Source organism: Thermobia domestica, chromosome 6 (assembly GCF_964235325.1).
Source record: "Thermobia domestica chromosome 6, izTheDome1.hap1.1, whole genome shotgun sequence".
NCBI classification, from domain to species: domain Eukaryota; kingdom Metazoa; phylum Arthropoda; class Insecta; order Zygentoma; family Lepismatidae; genus Thermobia; species Thermobia domestica.
In genome coordinates, this window is record NC_137459.1 from 171,842,555 (window position 1) to 171,861,281 (window position 18,727).

The following is an 18,727-nucleotide window of genomic DNA, read 5'->3' on the forward strand; positions in this document are numbered from 1 at the left end:
CAACATCTTGTCTGCGGGTTTTCTCGGGTACTCCCGTTTCCTTCCACATTCTCTTTCCCCCAATTCTTCCATCATCGTCATCGTCATTTACTTGCCTCAATCATCGTCTCTCTTAAGCTAAAGGGCATAATCGTGAGACGTTAAACAAAGATTTCGTGGGACGTAAGCTGATGCAGGAACAATTCAGGATACTCATTCACAGCACAAATTGAAGTTTCGTTATTTATTACTTTTAAAAGTCCAGTTCATATAGAAATGTTTCTTCCATCACCTTAGCTAAAACTTTCTCATACCTTTGACGTTCTATACAGCTAACCTTTCTTTATAAAAACTACAAAAACAACTAATGAGAGTATTCTTATCGTTTTAATTCAGTGAATAGGTTGTTGGATTGGGGTTTAGTGCCCCTTTCTTGAACTAGGTATTTGAGACGGAGACCTACAGCTTAATGTGGGATGCGAACCACACAAGATTCCGCCAAGAATCGAACCCAGATTTTCCGCGCCAGAGACGCGAACATTTATGATATAGTAACGAGGGACCTCTTTAATTTAATTCAGCAAAGTTTACATTAAATACAAGAGGTACTACGACTAACTGCTTATGTAAATAGGAAGACTGTAAAATCATAAGGTACCTTGTATCTATACTTTAAATTGTAATTATTTGACGTATCCCAACAGGATTTCTTCTATCCCTTTTTCCCCAATTTTATCCAATTTACATTACTTGGAGCATATATGAAAGTATTCGAGGTTGAAGATCAGTCTCATATATTCTTACCTTCGACAGAACTAAACAAAAGCATATCTTTCTTGCCTCCTCGGAAATGTTTTTGACGATTTTACGAATTAAAATTACCTATGATTGTGGGCAAAGATGCAGGAAAGACAAATCGAGTGACTATCTTTTTAAACATGCTTGTACTAAAGTAAGTAGTAGAAAAAAATCCTTACCAACATCTGAGAGTGTTCTAATGCAATTTTCCACACTAAAACGTTGAGATGCAGTTAACCATGTACATTGAGACACTCGGAAAGCGGCCTGAAGCAGTTGTACAAAAATTGGTTGCCGAGTCTGCAGGAAAATAAACGGATGATAGAGGATTGATTGGAAACATAAGTAAATACAACAGATGAACTTAACTGGCTTAGATATTGAGAAATAACAATTTTCTAAAAGCTTATGCAATATTGTATTGAAGTAGGTAATATATGTATATATATATACTGTTGCAAGCTTAATTGTAACACCAAGGATCCCGAAATTAACGTAAGAAAGAAAATACAGCCCATCAACACGGAGTAAATTGATTGCCTGATAATGCACGTGTTTCTCACAACTCAACAAAAGTTGACCTTATCAAAAGATCTGAAAACACATATTTTAATTCGGTTGCAAGGAATGCAGAGTAATGTTTATGAACTTCGACAGTGATGAGGTTCCAATAACATAGTTACGTAGACACTTCAAGTAGTACACACGATTTAATTACATGTACAAAAGATTCTTGATAACTGTATAAAAGAAAATTTACATAAATACATAAGTCTAACATATACATCTATATACATCTCTCTCTCTCTCTCTCTCTCTATATATATATATATATATATATATATATGTGTGTGTGTGTGTGTGTATGTATGTATACAGGTTTAATCGTTTATATTAATTTTCTAGATCATTATTGCTTCTGAAATAATTTCTTAACACTCAACTCAATACACTAAAAAGTCAGTATTTAATATAATACGAAATCCAAGTATTCTAAAACTACTCATACTACCGTTCAAAATATTAACATAAGCACAATAGTTATAATTAGTACTAAAATAATATTTCAATCAACAGAGAAGGGGAGGACGGTCGAATGGATTAGAACCGGTAGATTAATACGTACACATGAAGAGAAAATTCTTTGCATAGTTCAGTTATTCTTATTGAGTGATTCACTTGTATGTTATCCGTCAGCACCGAGGCTATGTGGGACGAGTCCTCCCGTTTTAAGGGAGCTGAACCACTGTAGTACGCTCGATGCTCTCCCACCAGAAACCTAACCAAAGGCTTCGTGCACCAAAAGTCTAGATGATTATCATTATATTCGTACGAAAGATTATAGGTATGCTGAGTTCGTATAAATACCAATAAAACACACGTTTCACTCTTTTAAGATCACATTACACACTTAAATCTTACCACAAGTCGTGTAAAATAATCGAGAGTATTAAACAATGAATGGGTGTAAATTTACCTTATATAACCACTGACTGTATTCTTATACTCAAAATATATCACGTACCTAAAATGAAATACCCTAATATAAATAAGGCACAATGAAGACATGAATTTTCACGTCATGCCTTCATTATGTTATTCCCGATCACGGAACACATATGAACTACAGCAGTATGCTAAACGTGATTTTATTGGCATGTTCGAGCACTTCAATGAGTAAAATAAATATCTTTTAAAGCACACTTCTTCCATATAGAATTAAACTTCTATATATATGTTACTATATTTCTAGATTAGTCTGCCATTAAGTCAGTAGTAAATTCTGAAAAATATGCATAACTCTGGAAAAGGAATAATAATAATGAAAAAGAAAGAAAAGCATAGCGTATTATCTAATATAAGCGACACCACAAACTGCGCTTATATTTTCTAGTGCTATATCATTTCCCGTTATATAAATCACCATGTATTGCTTTTTGTACTGCAAAGTATTCTCTAAAGTATTTTTTACATTGATTATGTTTAATATTACCACAGAAAGAATATTTAAAAGCAATGTGCATTTTTGGTAGACACGGTAAAATAAGTTTTTAAAATCACTAACTTAATTACTGTAAGTTTAACCACCAAAATCTACTCACTTGAGAAGATTGTTATATTTAAGGGCCCTTTCTCAGGTTGTCTACCTGCAATGTAAGATCTGTTGGCCCATTTACACCCTTGCTCAATGGGCATTACAATTGATGCTCATTGTAATGTGTGGACATTACATTCATGCTCAGTGTAATGTTATTTTCATTCAATTGTCTTATAATTATTAGGAATGGTCCTGTTTCTGGTGCGTTTTCCGTTCCTTTTAATGTACAGGAAATATTGAACTTCGACTATAAACCCAGTCATCAGTTCTTCCATTTTAAGTACCATCTTTCTAGTCTGTATATGGACTGACATTCTTTACGCAGTAACTAACTGTCCCCGATATGCTTCCATAGGGAATTAATATTTTAACAAAGCAAACGAATATACTGCCAGATCACTATTTTTATCACAAACACTAAAATCTTTCATTACAGTTCAATGATTTTGACATTTGCAGATAACGGTAATACTGAATTACTGCCTAAATTGAAGATCCGTACATGAGTACTAGCAAAATATCTTGTCATTCTACCCAGTGTAATGATATCGGAACGTACGACCTTTTGAATACAAACTATTTTCAGTTGCTACCAACATATCAGATTAATGATGTTAACGACAATCGCTTCTTACGTATTATAAACTTTTCTGGTCTAAGTAGAGTAAAAGCCGTTAAAGTTAGTAACTTCAGGTGTAATCATATACGTACAAATATTTCTTGTTCACCTAGTAAGTTGATCATCTGTGTAAACTGAACAGATTTTTGTGGAACCACAGGTAAAATATAATAAAGTCACTAGCAAAAGTCCTGACCCACTTTAGGCATTCTTTCCCTTTAACTTCGGGAGAATAGGCCACTTAGAGTCTAGCTTTTTATTGATGTAGAGGGTTATGTAGTTTTCTGTAAGTAACCAAAAAGCAGTACTTAAATTCTTTATTTTTTAATGAGATTTTTAAAGAAAGTAAGGGGGTATGAGCTTTTGCTGACCACTGTACTAGATAATATACATACTTCCATTATCGACAAAAACAAAAGTATCATAGAAGTCTGGTACAGACCCAGGATAGTTCTCAACAATGCTCTACTGATATTGTTAAACAGAATCTTCCAACATGAACATTTCGCTAGGGGCTGTCAATTCATCTTAAGACAGAACAGAAAGCACATAACATGAAGCTCCCAACTTTCCAAAGCGCAACATTGCATAAGCTTTTAAAACAATGTTTAACCTGGATAATCTATAACAAACAACCAAGCATATTGCTAACTATTTGTTATCTACACTATGTCTATGGCATAACTGAAACCAACGACATGCTAAAAAGTTGGACTGCAAGAGTAATTTCCACAATAGATACAACATGTAAATGACAGAATATTTACGTTTAAATTCTACGTACCCTTTTAAATTAGTTACTTCATACATTTTTAAGTCTTACATTTCGAATTTCATCACTTGCACTTTTGTTTTGGTCTTAGAAATATTCACGTCACTCTTTGGCATTATTTGTAATAACATATTTATTATCCTGTTATTAAAAATGTTCAAATTCATGCATGCTGAAATAACTTACGAACATCCAATCTCCTTACATAATTTTATGAGAATTTTAAAGACCTTCGAATACGTACATAATAATCAATTAGATAATTTGTTGGACAAATCAGAGTATAATTATAAAAATGATAAATTCATTAGTAAAGTTTGTTCGTACGTCATTGGATATATATATGTCGGGAATTAAAAATATCAGGATAGTAGTTATCAACAATGCTTACTGTGTATAATATATAATAATAATTTTAGACTTTCATCTTCAAAATAAAACAGTGTAATTTCGGCGAAATAGAATTTTCTATAGGAATACTATTCAACTGACAATTTGTCACGAATTTCACATTAGCAATATGTTAAGTAAAGATTGGAGGAATGTAAAAGACATCTATATGTTTGTAGGATGAACATTTTAGGTTATTGCCCATTTATTTTATTTTGCTATAGAGTGTTAGTAATGGTATAGAAATATTTCATAAAATACTGGTAAAGAATATTTCATAGAACTGCTGTGATAAATTAGCAAATAACTCCACAATATGTAAACACTTATGAAAATTTTTCAAATTTATTCTTAAAAAGTTAAAAGTTTTACTTGTTTCATTTTCTTACATTCTTTTTTTTTTCGAGAACTAAAATCTGAAGCGATTAGCTGCGTTGGTCCAATTTATAGAAGTTACATAAACTTTGTTTTGGTGAAAATTTGATTAGCGTTAAAACTAAGGCTGGGGTATATACGTAAATTCTCATACAGAACAAAGCATACATTATGTAATTTCTTTTCAGGGATGGGTGAGAATGCTTTGGATTTGGGAGCGTTTTCACATAGATTAGTTAAAAAGAAAAAGAAATTTCAGTCGCAAAGTCCTGCAAGATACTGGAGAAAAATATCTTAGATATCATCTTCCAAACATATTTTGCACGCTACGAAAATCCCTGAAAACTTAAGTCACGGCAGTTAGCCTAAATGAGATCGAAAGAGTTTCACTACTAGTGCTTAATTTACTGAAGAAGAATTTATATAAAATTTTAGAAAATGAGATTGTAGGCACTATTACAATGAGTTTCGAACAAGATTTTACCGCAGATTCTTAAAGATCACTTTTGCCAAAGTGCGATATCTCAAAAGCACAATATGCTTCGTTGTGTTTTGGCAAATGACAACAATATGCATGGTGAAAATTTTTAATAAGAGTGTACATCATGCCCCATTTTCAATGAAGAGACTATCTTTTGTGTACCTCTTTCATGGATTGTTAAGGGGTTGGAAAGTAGATCTATGAAATGAAACTGTGTTACATCCCACAGTTATGCCGGGTAGGCTAAAGGAGACAGTGATGAGAAGGAATGAAGGGGTGGAACGAACAAAGTGGGATGAAGCGGGAGAACCCCGAGAAAACCCATGCACACCGGTGTTTGTCCACCACAAAGCTCACTTGGCGCTAGCTGGGATCGAACCAGGAACTCCACACACCACAGGTGAACGCTCTACCACTGAACCACAGTGACCCCTAAAAGTAGATCTAGTACGACAATCTTCGATTAATCGTCACATTGGTGGGGTAGTGCTGAGCGCCAAGGTACTGCCCAAAGCCATATCTTTACTCTCAAACGATGCACCTGCGTATTTAGTGGTATAAAGTTGGTATGAAATTTGTCCTATGACGGAAATGAATCGACAACTATGCTAAAGCTAACAATTCTTTAGAAAGACAAGGTCCTTATCTTACAACATAACTCCCGTCTCCCTCTGTAATAAAAAATAAAATGAAATCTTTCAGTTTACGTCCCACGATTATGCCCTTTAGGCTAAGGGAGACGAATGATTAAGGCAAGTGAATGATGATGGAAAACTTGATGGAATTAATACATGGGAGAACACGAGAGTAACCCGAGAAATCCTAAGGACACGATGTTGTCCACCACTAACTTACTTGGCCGGGAATCGAACCACAAACTCCCTCTGTAACCAACTCTGACACTACCTGAGTTGGGATACGAAAATCTTTTCTACTATCCATATTCATCGACTTCTTCAAACTTATTGATCTCTTGTGCCACTTCAACCGCTTTCTGCTGTAAAGTGATTTTAGAATTTTAGAGGCGAGTTGTTGATATTGTAGCCACTAATATATTTTCAGTATGCGATTCAATTTGAAAAAACAGTCTTAGGATGTCAGCGTGGATCGCACTGCCTAGGTGAATTTCGTTTATAAGAATGTCATAGGTAGGTAATGTCCCAAATATTTCAAATGTATCAAAACAATATGAATAACTGTCACTTGCCCAAACACGTATACACACATACGCACTTTTGAAAATTGTAAATCTGTCACACGAAAGACAGATAAATTTGAAATTGTATTCTATCAGCCTTTCAGAACATATTTCAGATTACTCTACCAACGAACTGCCTTTTAAAACCGGGCAATTAAACTGAGAAATATACCACTGAATTGGCAAGAATACCTACAAGAGGAAGGAGGGGTAATGACGTGCAGAGCGTCATTAAAATTTCTTGTGGGGGAGGGGAGCCAAATATTTGAAGCAGTTAGCCACTACAAGTCTGTATAAAATGTGCATAACTTTAATCATGGCCGTACCATGGGGACGGGGGAAGTATTGAAGATCACAAGCAATGAGAAGGTTTAAATGTGGATGTTACTTCTGTGAGGATATACATAGGAATAATTTAGAGGCGTGCGTCATATACATCGGAAAATCTCTTGAATTGGAATCCAATGCAATCTTTAAGTTCTACGTCCCACGGTTATGGCGGCTAGGCTAAAGAAGACGGTGATGATGAGAAATGAACGAAATGAAGAAGAAAGTGGGAGGAAATGGGAAACACGCATACGGTGTTTGACCACCACACAGATCACTTGGCGCGAGCTGGGATCGAACCAAGTACCCCACGCACCAGAGGTGAACGCTCTACCACTGAGCCACCGCGGCTCCTATCTCTAGAATTGGTTACATACAAGTATACCCTAAAGTATGTCATCTACGACTTATGATTTATGTATACACACGAAATTAACGTGCATAAAACCAAGATCGAAGTATCTGGACAATCCTACATTAAGAAAAATGCCCGACCAATGAAAATTTGAGTCCAGTATTCAGCCATTTGTCGCCTATTTTAGATATCAAAATTTCAACTCAACGAACCATGATTACGTTCTGTAGGTACATAATGGATGAAAGTAATTGATCGAACATTGTACACATAGGGGAAATGGAAAGTACCCTGAAAAAACGCAAAGTCAGTTCTAGGAAAGCTGGCATGACCTGCGGTAGAGAGCTTCATATTAATATACGTATAAGAGAAAACAAGAATACTTTTTAATTGTAAGTAATAATTTTTATTTTAATTGTTATTGAATATTAAACTGAAAGAGGTGCATCTATTAAAATGTCCACTTCAATATTGTAACCTTCAAATTGATGAATATATACAAAACAATTTATCCCCCTGTAGTAACATTTTGGCAACGTATCATTAGTGTACTTTTTGATGACAACAACTAGATGAACATACTATTAATATAGTTCATCAAATATATAGGCATTCTGCATTTTATGACTGTTAATCTAAGGCGCTATTCTGGACTATCTTTCCCGTATACATACATAATAATATTCGTGATCTGCACTGAGAATATAGCTTTTATTGATATGAGGTAGTATATAATGAAAATTCATGTGATTCGAAAATGAGTGCTCTACTGCCACCGCAACATTCAATTTGGATATTGAATAAACTTACTCATTAAAAAAGAAAATATATACAGGGTGTGGAAAAACAAGACCATCCAAACTTTAGGAGATGAAAAAAACAAATTTTTCTAATAAACAAGTATTGAGAAAAGACAGCATTTTTTTTAAGATCTGTAAATAACCTAATCTTTAGAAAATCCGTTTCAGAAGCATCCTAGCTTTAAAACTATGAGACTATGAGGCTCACAGAGTTCGAGATATCAGACAGGAACTAGTATAACTCATACATATCATCCATGTCTGTAAATCATACTGTACATATATAAGAAGGTAAGGTAAGGTATTATATGGATTTTCGGAAGTTAGTCAACTTGCTTTAGTAAAGTTAATTGTGTTGATATGATCAGATTCGCAAACATGTATTTAGATAGAAATTGTATTAGTTCTTAAACCATTTCTTGAATCTCTAAAACACAGCCTCAGTTTTCAAGCAAAGACGCTTCTAAAACTGACTTTTCGCATTGTTGCAGTTTATAGTTTCCAAACAAGATTTTCGAGTCGTGTTTATTATCTTCCTGAAGTTTCTCCGGACCCTGTATTATATATAAGGAAGGTTATAAGTGATTACTGCACTACATTACTCAGTTAACAAGGACATGCAAATCAAAAGTCTAAGAGTAACCCATCATCAACGTCACATCAAATGGGCACCAATACTCACATGGAGGAGATTCTGTATCGAGTTACAACACTGCTGGCTCCAAAACATCCTGGCTTCAAGCAGATGTTTCTATGGATACACCCAATACCATGACAACCAGATCATGCAACACAAAATGCCCACCAGATTATTTAAGTAAAAACATGCATCGATTTTTTTTTTTTTTTGTATTTATAATGAATTACACCTTGAAATAGTAGCAAAGCAGATACAAATCTAAAATCTTTAATATGTACTTAATACAGAGGCATCTACAAGCTTACCAATAAGCCCAAAATCTTCAATATACTACCACGTGACAGCACAACAGCAGTATTAAAGTCAGGAGTGCAAGAAAAATTAAACAAGCAAGAGATATTTATAGAAAAGGTTCAATTATAGCACGCAACAATTTGTTTTATGTTTACTACCTACTTTATTCCTTTGCAGTACTAGCATTTTCACTTTTTTCTTCTCTTTAATAATGAATTAAATCGAATTCGGCTTTAATACTGTGTATTCAACAGTTACTACTGATGTACAGCAAATACGAGTATAAGCACTAAAGGGAAGTCAGAGAAATAAAGGAAAACAATCATAATGAACGGAAGTAACTGAAGCCAACTAAAATATGTACAAAGATGGTTTTCTTCATATCAGGCATGTGAACTACACAAAATAATAAATTAAGAATGCTACGACCATACGTACACCACATTTTATTTAATTGATTAATTATTAACTCCCATTATGAAAATTGACTTTCTAAAATTTATTTAAATGTTAGGGTTAATAGCTCAAATTTAAGAAAGAAAGATTAGATTTTGCAATTATATCTATCATATTAGTTCTGTTAGTAATATCAAATAAGTATACTATTATATTTTATTTTTAGCCTTACGAGAATGGAGTGGATTACAATTCCGAAACATAGACAGCACACCTTCTACGAATCTGTAATTTCAGATCAGCCAAAATTCATTTAATATCACAATACTTAAAGAATTTTTCTTCCAGAAATATGGAAAATATTCACAAATAATTCTAAAATGTATATTCAAGTTAGCTGAAATGTCCATTTTTTGGCACAGAAAGAACAAAGTTTATGGAAAATAATTTAATCCTTCTCTCTCCCCTTTGGAAATCTAAGTAAAATGAAAAATTCCAGGTTAACTCAAATGTTGACCAATAATGTTCAAAAATTAATTTCAAACAGTTTAATAGATTCCTCACATTGAAAATTTTATGAACACTAAATCAGAAATTAAAATATAGAAAATCCTCCTCTTAGAAGGATAATTTTTGCAAGCACTGCCTTGTCAGATACACGTTATTTATTTTTAATGAGAAATTTATATGCTGTGTTACATCTCCCTAACTTGAGGAGCTCTCTTTACTCCCACTTAGCGTAGCTATGCATTTCGATCAAAATAAATATATAAACAAATAAATAGATAATAAGAAGAAAAATCCAGAATAATATAAACTTTAAAATCAGAGTACATTCGTAGAAAAGACAACGAAAAATTAGTTTGTGAAAAGCACTGCAAAAATATAAAGCCTGTAAAAAAAATCTGGTATTTTTTTTTTAGTGAGACTCCATTCACAATAGATTTTTTTAAATTTCATCCATTTGATTTTTTAAAAACATCAAATATAAGAATATTATACGAGGGTCATTCCATAAATAATGCACACTAATTATTGTTTAGTTATGCATTTAATTTTTATATCTCTACACATGTCTTCATGCTCCTCAATGATAGAGTTCCAACGTCTGAAAGCTTCAATATTCTATCCAGACGCCATTTTTGTTCAGCTGTCGAATTGTTCGGGTAACTATGACAGAAGCTCTTCTAGAGATAGGAAACGATGCATAGGTTGTTTCAACTTTGGGAATAAACGGAAGTCTTGCAGACTCACATCCGGAGTGTATCGAGTGCGAGATAACAAATCCCAGCAGTATCCACGTAACTTTTTACTTATGACATTCCCGAAGTGTGGGAGAGTGTTGTCGTGCAGAATGAATGGTCTAGCTTCGAGAAACTAAGGTCTGGTTTCTTGCATTTTTTTGTACAGAAGTCACAGTAATACACTGCTGTAACACTTTTTACACATGGAACTCTGTTTATTATGATGCTTCCTTAGCGATCATAAGGAAAAAAATCATCATCTGTTTGACCTTTGATTGAGCTCATCGACATTTTGTTAGTTGTGGTAAAGATTGAGCTCTTCACACTCTACAAGACAAGTAGGGTAACAAGCAACTCATCGCAAACTTCGCATAAAGGATTGATGATTTATGTCAGGGTTTCGAAACGTAAAGTTTCAATCTTAACATACGTCCTCTGATCGTTAACAGACATAGTACACGAAACACTTGCAGGCACCATTTCCAACACTTATCAGTCAAGATGTGTACACTACAGAGTTCACAAGCATACGTCCTGCTCCATAATGAACTGAAGCTGAAATGGCGCAAGGTTTACTGGGATTTCGTTATTCAAAACACACTGTTGCCAACTTGCGTATTATTTATGAAATGACCCCCGTGTATTAGGGACGATGCAAGGCACTAATCCTAGCTTCACCAAAACTGACATGGTGGTAGAGATTGGCGAGCTTTGTAAGTATATTAAATATTATGGTGTGCATACCTTTAGTTATCGAATTAGATTTGGGTTTGGAAAAAGGATATTCTATCTCGCATGCTTTCAACGAAACTCGTCCGATCTTCACTAAACTTGGCGTGCTGGTAGATCTCATAGGCCTTAGTAGGCAAATGGAATATTATGGTACGCAGATCTAAGTTATTGGCCATCAAATCTGGCTTTGGACTGAGGGAAATGATATTATATATCGCGTACTATCGACGAAACTCAACCGATCTTCATCAAACTTGGCATTGTGGTATACCTTGATAAGCTTAACTACGCATGAAAGATTATACTGTGTGCCAACCCTTGGCTTTCAAGTCAATGCATTTAAAATTTCGTGGTCCTGACTTGGCGAAATCAAGAAGTGTTACTAAAATGCGATCTGTGAAACTCACCTGAACTTGACCAATATCATCATAGTTGTAGACCCAGCCCTACTTAGTAAGCATGTGCAATATTTTTTGTTGATAGCCACTAAATGAATTAATTAGGGTATACAGATGGTCATTAGAATAATGGAAACACGTGGAGTTGGAAACAGTCAATGTCTGGGTTGGCAACGCTCACGCGGCGACCACAATACCGGATGGTTGGTGGTGATGTTAAGAAAAATACGTACTTCGTGAGGAGCAGTAGGATGGCAGTTCGGAGTGAACTGAGCAGACGGTGATAGCGTAAAATAGGCGGCCTCAATGATTTCCAAAGAGGGCAAACTGTTGGCCCTTGGTTATGTGGTGTGAGCGTGAAGAAAATGGCAAATATGTTGGGTATGTCGCAAGGGATAGTGTCCATAGTGTTCAAGATGACGACGGGCTCCAAAACTCATGGCAAAACCACATCGCGAAGAACAGTGGTCGGAAGAAACCCCTGAATGATAGGTCCTGCTAAGCATTAAAGCGGATTGTCACTCAGAATCGTCGTGCGACTACGGTGCAAGGGACGGCAAAATTCAAGCAGCACCTCCCACAGCCTGAGACAATCACAGTCCGCTGCAAGTTACATGACATTGATACACGAGTCGGGTTGCACGCGCCGAAAAGAGATCATAACGCTTTAGCACAATAGTGTCACGATCACAACATGGATTGATAATAACTGGATACGTGTGATATGGTTGAGTCAACGTTCACTTTATTTCAAACATCGGGCAGTGTTTGTGGCGGACGTACAAAGAAGGGTATAGTCCGCTCTGCCTTCTACAACCATGAAACATGGCGCGATTGATTCTATGATGCTATGAGTCGCAATAACTTTGTTTCCAATAGGAGCTGTGCTGACGCTTACCGATTGCGTTACTGCCTGTGATCATGTCGCTGTTTTAGGGGGTTATATGGTTCTTATGGTCTAGATATTTCCGGGCAATGACGTCATATTTCCGGATGATAATGCTCCCATACACACAGATCGAGATGTTGCGGCATGGTTTGAGGAACATCGAGATGAAGTTGAATATTTCTCCTTGTCCACCCAATTTACGGACATGAAGATAATCAAATATCTGTACCTCAATCTGGAGAGCAGATCTGCGTCTATCCTATCCCACGGAATTAAGTAATGCACTGCACGCGGAATGTTATAATATTTCAGTTGTTACCATTCACGACCTCTATCACTTCATTTCACGTCGCATCAGAGCTGTTCTAAGGGCAAAAGGTGGACCAACGCCTTATTAATCTGGTAATCTGCACTTTTTTAAAGGTGTTTCCATTATTCTGATACTCATCTGTAAAAGACATGCACTGGACAGAGACGATTCAAACGATCGGAAGGCATACTGTAATTGAAGTCAACTCCCAATTCTTGGTGAAAATTGGCCATCAAAATAATGCATCTCCAGATGGGAAATAGTAGATCTTTACACATACGAAAATTCCTTATGTTGATTTGTTGTTTGTTGAAATATAAGCTCAAAATGTTTTGCTATAATCAATGAAAAATTTTTCTCGCTTGCGTTAAACCTACTTGTCAAAAAGGGACAATTCTGGGACTGTTTAATCCAGAGTCAGTAACCAGTTTTGTCCAAATGTTCAGATAACGTTGTAAATGTAATTTTTATTTAATGTGAAACCAAAAGTAAAATCGAATCTTTCCCATCATGCCTTCATTTCTTGTTATGTTTTGTTCACATTCTATTCATATACTAGTGTCAATTATGCCACCAAATGTTATCAATATTAATCAAAGGAATAGGTCACTGCAGTAAATGACTGTATTCATTTCTTAAATCATATACATCATATCATACCCTAGATTTATTACTGAAATATGTATTTATGAAATACGAATAATGGGTGATATCAATAAAAATAAGTAACTACTCCTGAGAAGTCCTGCTCGAGAATCGGAGTAACTACACCTGGAGTAATCTCCTCCCTCAATTTCGTATCAATAAAACAAGCCACTACTCAGGTCTAGTCTGCTCCAGATTTATGAACGTTTACTCGCGCTTCCTCTGCACGTAGCACTGAGTCGTATCAATAAAAGAAGTAGTTACTCATTTCTCCCATCTGTTGGGCGGTCATTTCGTTGTGGGTAACTTCTGGCGCAGTATCCTAAACGCCATGGAAGGGACAAGTAGCAACGACAGTTTCAATTAAAGTGCATTTGTTGATATTATAAAAGTTCCAGTGGTACTTTCAAAGTCACAGTTACCACAAAGTAAACGAAGGAAAGCCGAAGCTTTGAAGGCAATTACATTGAAATGCAACGAAATATCAAATACATCTACAAATGAGACACAAATCCAAAAGAGAATCTTTAATATCCGAGCGAGCATTAAAAAAAACTAATTTGAAAGAAAAAGACGGGAAACAAGAAAGTATTACTGAAACCACGGGAACGAACCTCTTGGAACTGATGGATGTTGGTTGGAATCCAGCAATATCAAGATTAGCACGACAAGTGCATATCACGTGTTGTCCAAGGTCTTGTCCAAGATTGTTTGGCTTTAAGAACGAAATCAGACACTTGGCCCCTTTGTTTCCTTTTTTAAATAGTCCAGCCAGTCACGTCGTAAAGCACGTCCATCTGATTGCGTTTTCCACACCATACGTGTCCCCTTTCACCTTGGCATAAAAAAATATACATTCTCATGTATACACCCTTCCTATCAGCGTTGAGTTGAGTTGATTTTGAGTTTAATGCCCTTTTCAGTAGCCAGGCTATATGAGACGGGACCCACTGATTAACTTGGAATCCGAACCATATGAGCTCCCACCGGGAATCGAACGCGGGTTTCTCATGCCAAAGGCATGTACGCTATCCGCTTAGTCACGAAGGAGCTCTTCCTATTAGCGTATTCGTCTCCAAAATACTAGGTTTCTTTATTGCCACGTGTGTATAGTCAAGTGCTCCGATAGCACCCGGAAATGTATATTGTTCTTGCCACTCTGCCTTTGCTGTTTGAATATTACACACACCTCCGGAAACAATCAATTTTCAGATTTCACAATAATCGCATCCATTACACTTGTAGTAGTCATAGACACAGTACTTTGAGCCACAACAGAATCTCCCTGACATTCAGACCTGGGATCCCGGATCACTCACGTAAAGCAAGAAAACCCGCATCTTTTTATCATTACGTAGTGCATCACCCCAAATTTCCGTTGATTCTCCTAAATAATGTTGTGCTAACTACTCTACATTTTCTTTCATGAACCTATGTTTTTTGTAATCTCCATTTGCAACATTTCTATGCAATTTATAAATTTTGCTACATAGCAAAACAATCATATACTCTGCCATATTTCGCACGGAGTCACCTATTTAGCTTGCTCCACAAATTTGGAAAAGTTACTAGTATCACAGAAGAGTCTTTGATTTTTATTGATATCAAACGCGGAGTAGTTACTCGGCTCGAGAATAGAGGTGTGGTTACTTCAAAAGGGCGGGGCTTCTTCGAGGTCAGCCGAGACGACTAGTGCTCAGTTCTCTTTTTATTGATACCAATGCGAGTAACTACTTCAAAATTGGGCGTAATGAGTAACTTCTCCGTTTTATTGATATCACCCAATAATATACGATTTCGAAATCTTTCCTTTTCTTATTTTTAATTTTATTTTCCGAACAAATATACAAACTCACAAATACAGGATTTAACTTGGAACTACCGCTGACTGACTACTATATCTTTGAAACTCAATAACCGAGTGATATTACACGGTCGTTATTCTTCATTCCTAAGTATTTGCTAAGAAAGAAGTTGAAAAGTTAAAGCTGTAAGGGGATTGGAAAGGAGAGGCACTTCTTTTAACATGCAGGACGTAACTATTGATCTATCATATGAAAAGGTACGAAATTTTGTATTTGGAAATTTTCTGGTTCGCAAAATATAAATCTTTATCGGGTTCTATAATACGAGTGACAGAGGAGACGAAGACGAGAGATTTTTCTGACTCTCGGGCACAACTTTTGAATAACAAAACTTAGCATCACAAACTTTGGTATTTGGATCTTTTTGTTTTATGGGATGTCAATCTCTTATTCATTAGCACAACCGCAATATGGATGACGCAGTGGAATGTAAAATATTCACTGAGGTGAAACACAGGAAATTTGCTAGTCTATTATATGAAAATCAAATCGGCTTAAAAACTTTAACACGCAAAATTTATTTTGTAAATCGCGACGATTTTTATAGTATTATAGATCACTGTGAGCAGATGTTTACTTATTATACTGAATATTTGGAAATCGAATCCCTATAGGGAGAGGTGAAACTTTTAAAATGACCAAATGTTTCTTTTGAACAGATAAATGTAAAGGCAAGTAAGTTGATATAGGAGCATTTTCTACATAAAATACGGATGCTATTCATTTGCACTTAACTCAGTACCGCTTTAGCAAAGGGGGGGCTGGGATAAACCATCTGCATATCATACTTAACCTAGAAAAGAAATGAAGAAGGACATTGAAATAAATACATTTCATATTTGCCTAACTCTTCCTTTGTGTATCGATTTTGACGTTCACTCAGTCAATAATTTCAACTGCCTTTTCTGCAGTCTTCTTCCGGAGTTTGGAGAGGTCAGAAGTTAAGGAAAATAGTTTTCCTTAACTATTTCAATTAATTACAATTATAGAACAAAGGATACGCTAATATCTTGATTTCAGTGTACACAAATCGACTCAAGAAACTGGCACACTTAATTACAAAAAGCCTTCAAATCTGACATTAAAAGAAATCTAAATTTCAGATGGATCAAAAAATTGATCTATTTCTCTTTAAATCTAAAAATATAATGTAAACTACAGAAAACATAACTAAAACATAGATTCAACTCTCTCATTAATATGGAAAAGTCTTTAGATCAAAATGCTCATTCTGTACTTTATGAAATAAAAAAATGAAATGAAATATTTGAGTTTTACGTCCCACGGTTATGCCGGTTAGGCTAAAGGAGACGGTGATGATGAGTAATGAATGAAATGGTGGAATGAAGAAAGTGGGAGGAAACGGGAGAACCCCGAGAAAACCCACGCACACGGCGTTTGTCCACCACAAAGTTCACTTGGCGGGGGCTGGGATCGAACCCGGGACCCCAAGCACCAGAGGTGAACGCTCTACCACTGAGCCACCACGGCCCCCTTTATGAAATAAAGCGTGAATGCGAAAGTACATATACTGACATGATTATACGTGACATTACAATGAAAATTACACAACACATTAGATTCAAAAGATGAGAATGTATTCACATGAGGATTATCTTAAACATTTATTTACTAACAGTCATAGTGTAAAGGTCACGCATTTTTTAAATAAATAAACTTCACAAATAAAAAGAAGTGTATTTGAATCTTTCTACGTCTGCAAAAAATCCACGCCTCAAATAAAATAATGCAAATTTGGATAGACAATGGGACGTCATTATAAATAGCTTTATTTAATAAAAATCAAAACTTTACAATATTTATTTCCAATAAGAGTTGCAAATCAATCCTATTAACTGTTTCAGTGTATTAATTTAGAAAACTTATGAGCACTTAAAAATTTAAGCTAGAATGCACAACAACAAAACAGGTTATATTTTTAGCTCCCGACGTAATGATACGGGAGCTTTGAGTTGACTTCTGGTGTATGTGTGTGTGTATGTAGTACTTTACTTCTCGGTAACTATTCGCCGGATCTTAACCAAATTTGGTCAACAGATATCCCATGGCCAATTGAATAAAACGTGCTATATTTGGTGGCCGGACTCGGCCAGGGACAAGTTCCGCTCAGCTCGCTTTTTATGTGGTACTTTACTTCTCGGTAACTACTGGTCAGATTTAAACCAAATTTGGTAGGTAAATAGTTCATTGCCAAATAAATACAACTTGCTACACTTTGTGGTACTTTATTTCTCAGTAACTATTGGTCAGAAATAGCCCATCGTCTCCGAAATAAAAATAGTAGTAGGGTAAAATTCTTCACAAACAAAAATTCGAAAAGCTATCCGTAGGCTTTTCTTTGCTACAAGCAGCAACTATTGTTTTTCTATTTCTCATAACTTATGTAAGTAGAAAATCATGTCTGCCAACCGTAAATTTCATGAAGTCATCAAAAATTCAAAATGACGGACAATATGGCGGTCCGAAAACAAAAGCAAATTTAGCTGCCATGTGGTATCAAGTTTGGTATCGATTTCTATGTTTTCATGGTCGTAGAATCAAAAAATGGTACCAGAAATAGCGCCAGATGCGCACAGAAATAGAGAAATTTGGCAAACAATAGAATTACTGCAAGCTTAAGGAACATTTATGTAAAATGGTATATTCTTGCTTAAGATGACTGGAGTTCTGTTTGTGGAAATAAAATGAAGGAATGTGAGGAAAAAAGTTATCATTTGTTGACGTTGAATTTAAAGTCTGTATTGTACATCCAGAAACACGCATTGTTAGACTGCCATCATATGAGAACACATTTTGGCATTAAAAATGCTACAATCAGTTCACACACCAAGACCATATTGATCAGTTGATGAAGAAATGAGGAAGGATGAACACAAGAAAGGCTAAGTAGAGAGTCAAGATAAGAGGTTTCCAACTACAGGTGAAGAGATTTTTCAGCCTGTGAAAGCTTCTATGTGATCACAAGTCCCTAAAGTTAATTGGTAGGTTTGTATTTTCTGTCAGAAAAGGGAAGATGGCAAAAGACTCTCTCAAGTTTTAGCACTTGAATGTACACTCACGTCCAAAATGATTGTCGCATATCTATAACTGTCTTCTTGTAA

At 35.5% G+C, this 18,727-nt stretch overlaps 1 protein-coding gene across 14 annotated transcripts in view; it reads right to left on the reverse strand.

Moving 5' to 3' along the window:
• Itpr (Inositol 1,4,5,-trisphosphate receptor) overlaps positions 1–18,727 on the reverse strand; it is a 281,735-nt gene that overhangs the window by 115,635 nt on the left and 147,373 nt on the right. For 11 of the 14 annotated variants that reach the window (XM_081762388.1, XM_081762394.1, XM_081762393.1 and 8 more), the window contains 2 exons: positions 8,875–8,943; positions 957–1,077 (listed from right to left, as the gene is read on the reverse strand). In XM_081762388.1, coding sequence (XP_081618514.1) covers positions 957–1,077; positions 8,875–8,943 — 190 coding nt within the window. The remainder of the gene's footprint in view (positions 1–956; positions 1,078–8,874; positions 8,944–18,727) is intronic. The other 3 variants (XM_081762398.1, XM_081762396.1, XM_081762390.1) reach the window with 1 other exon arrangement.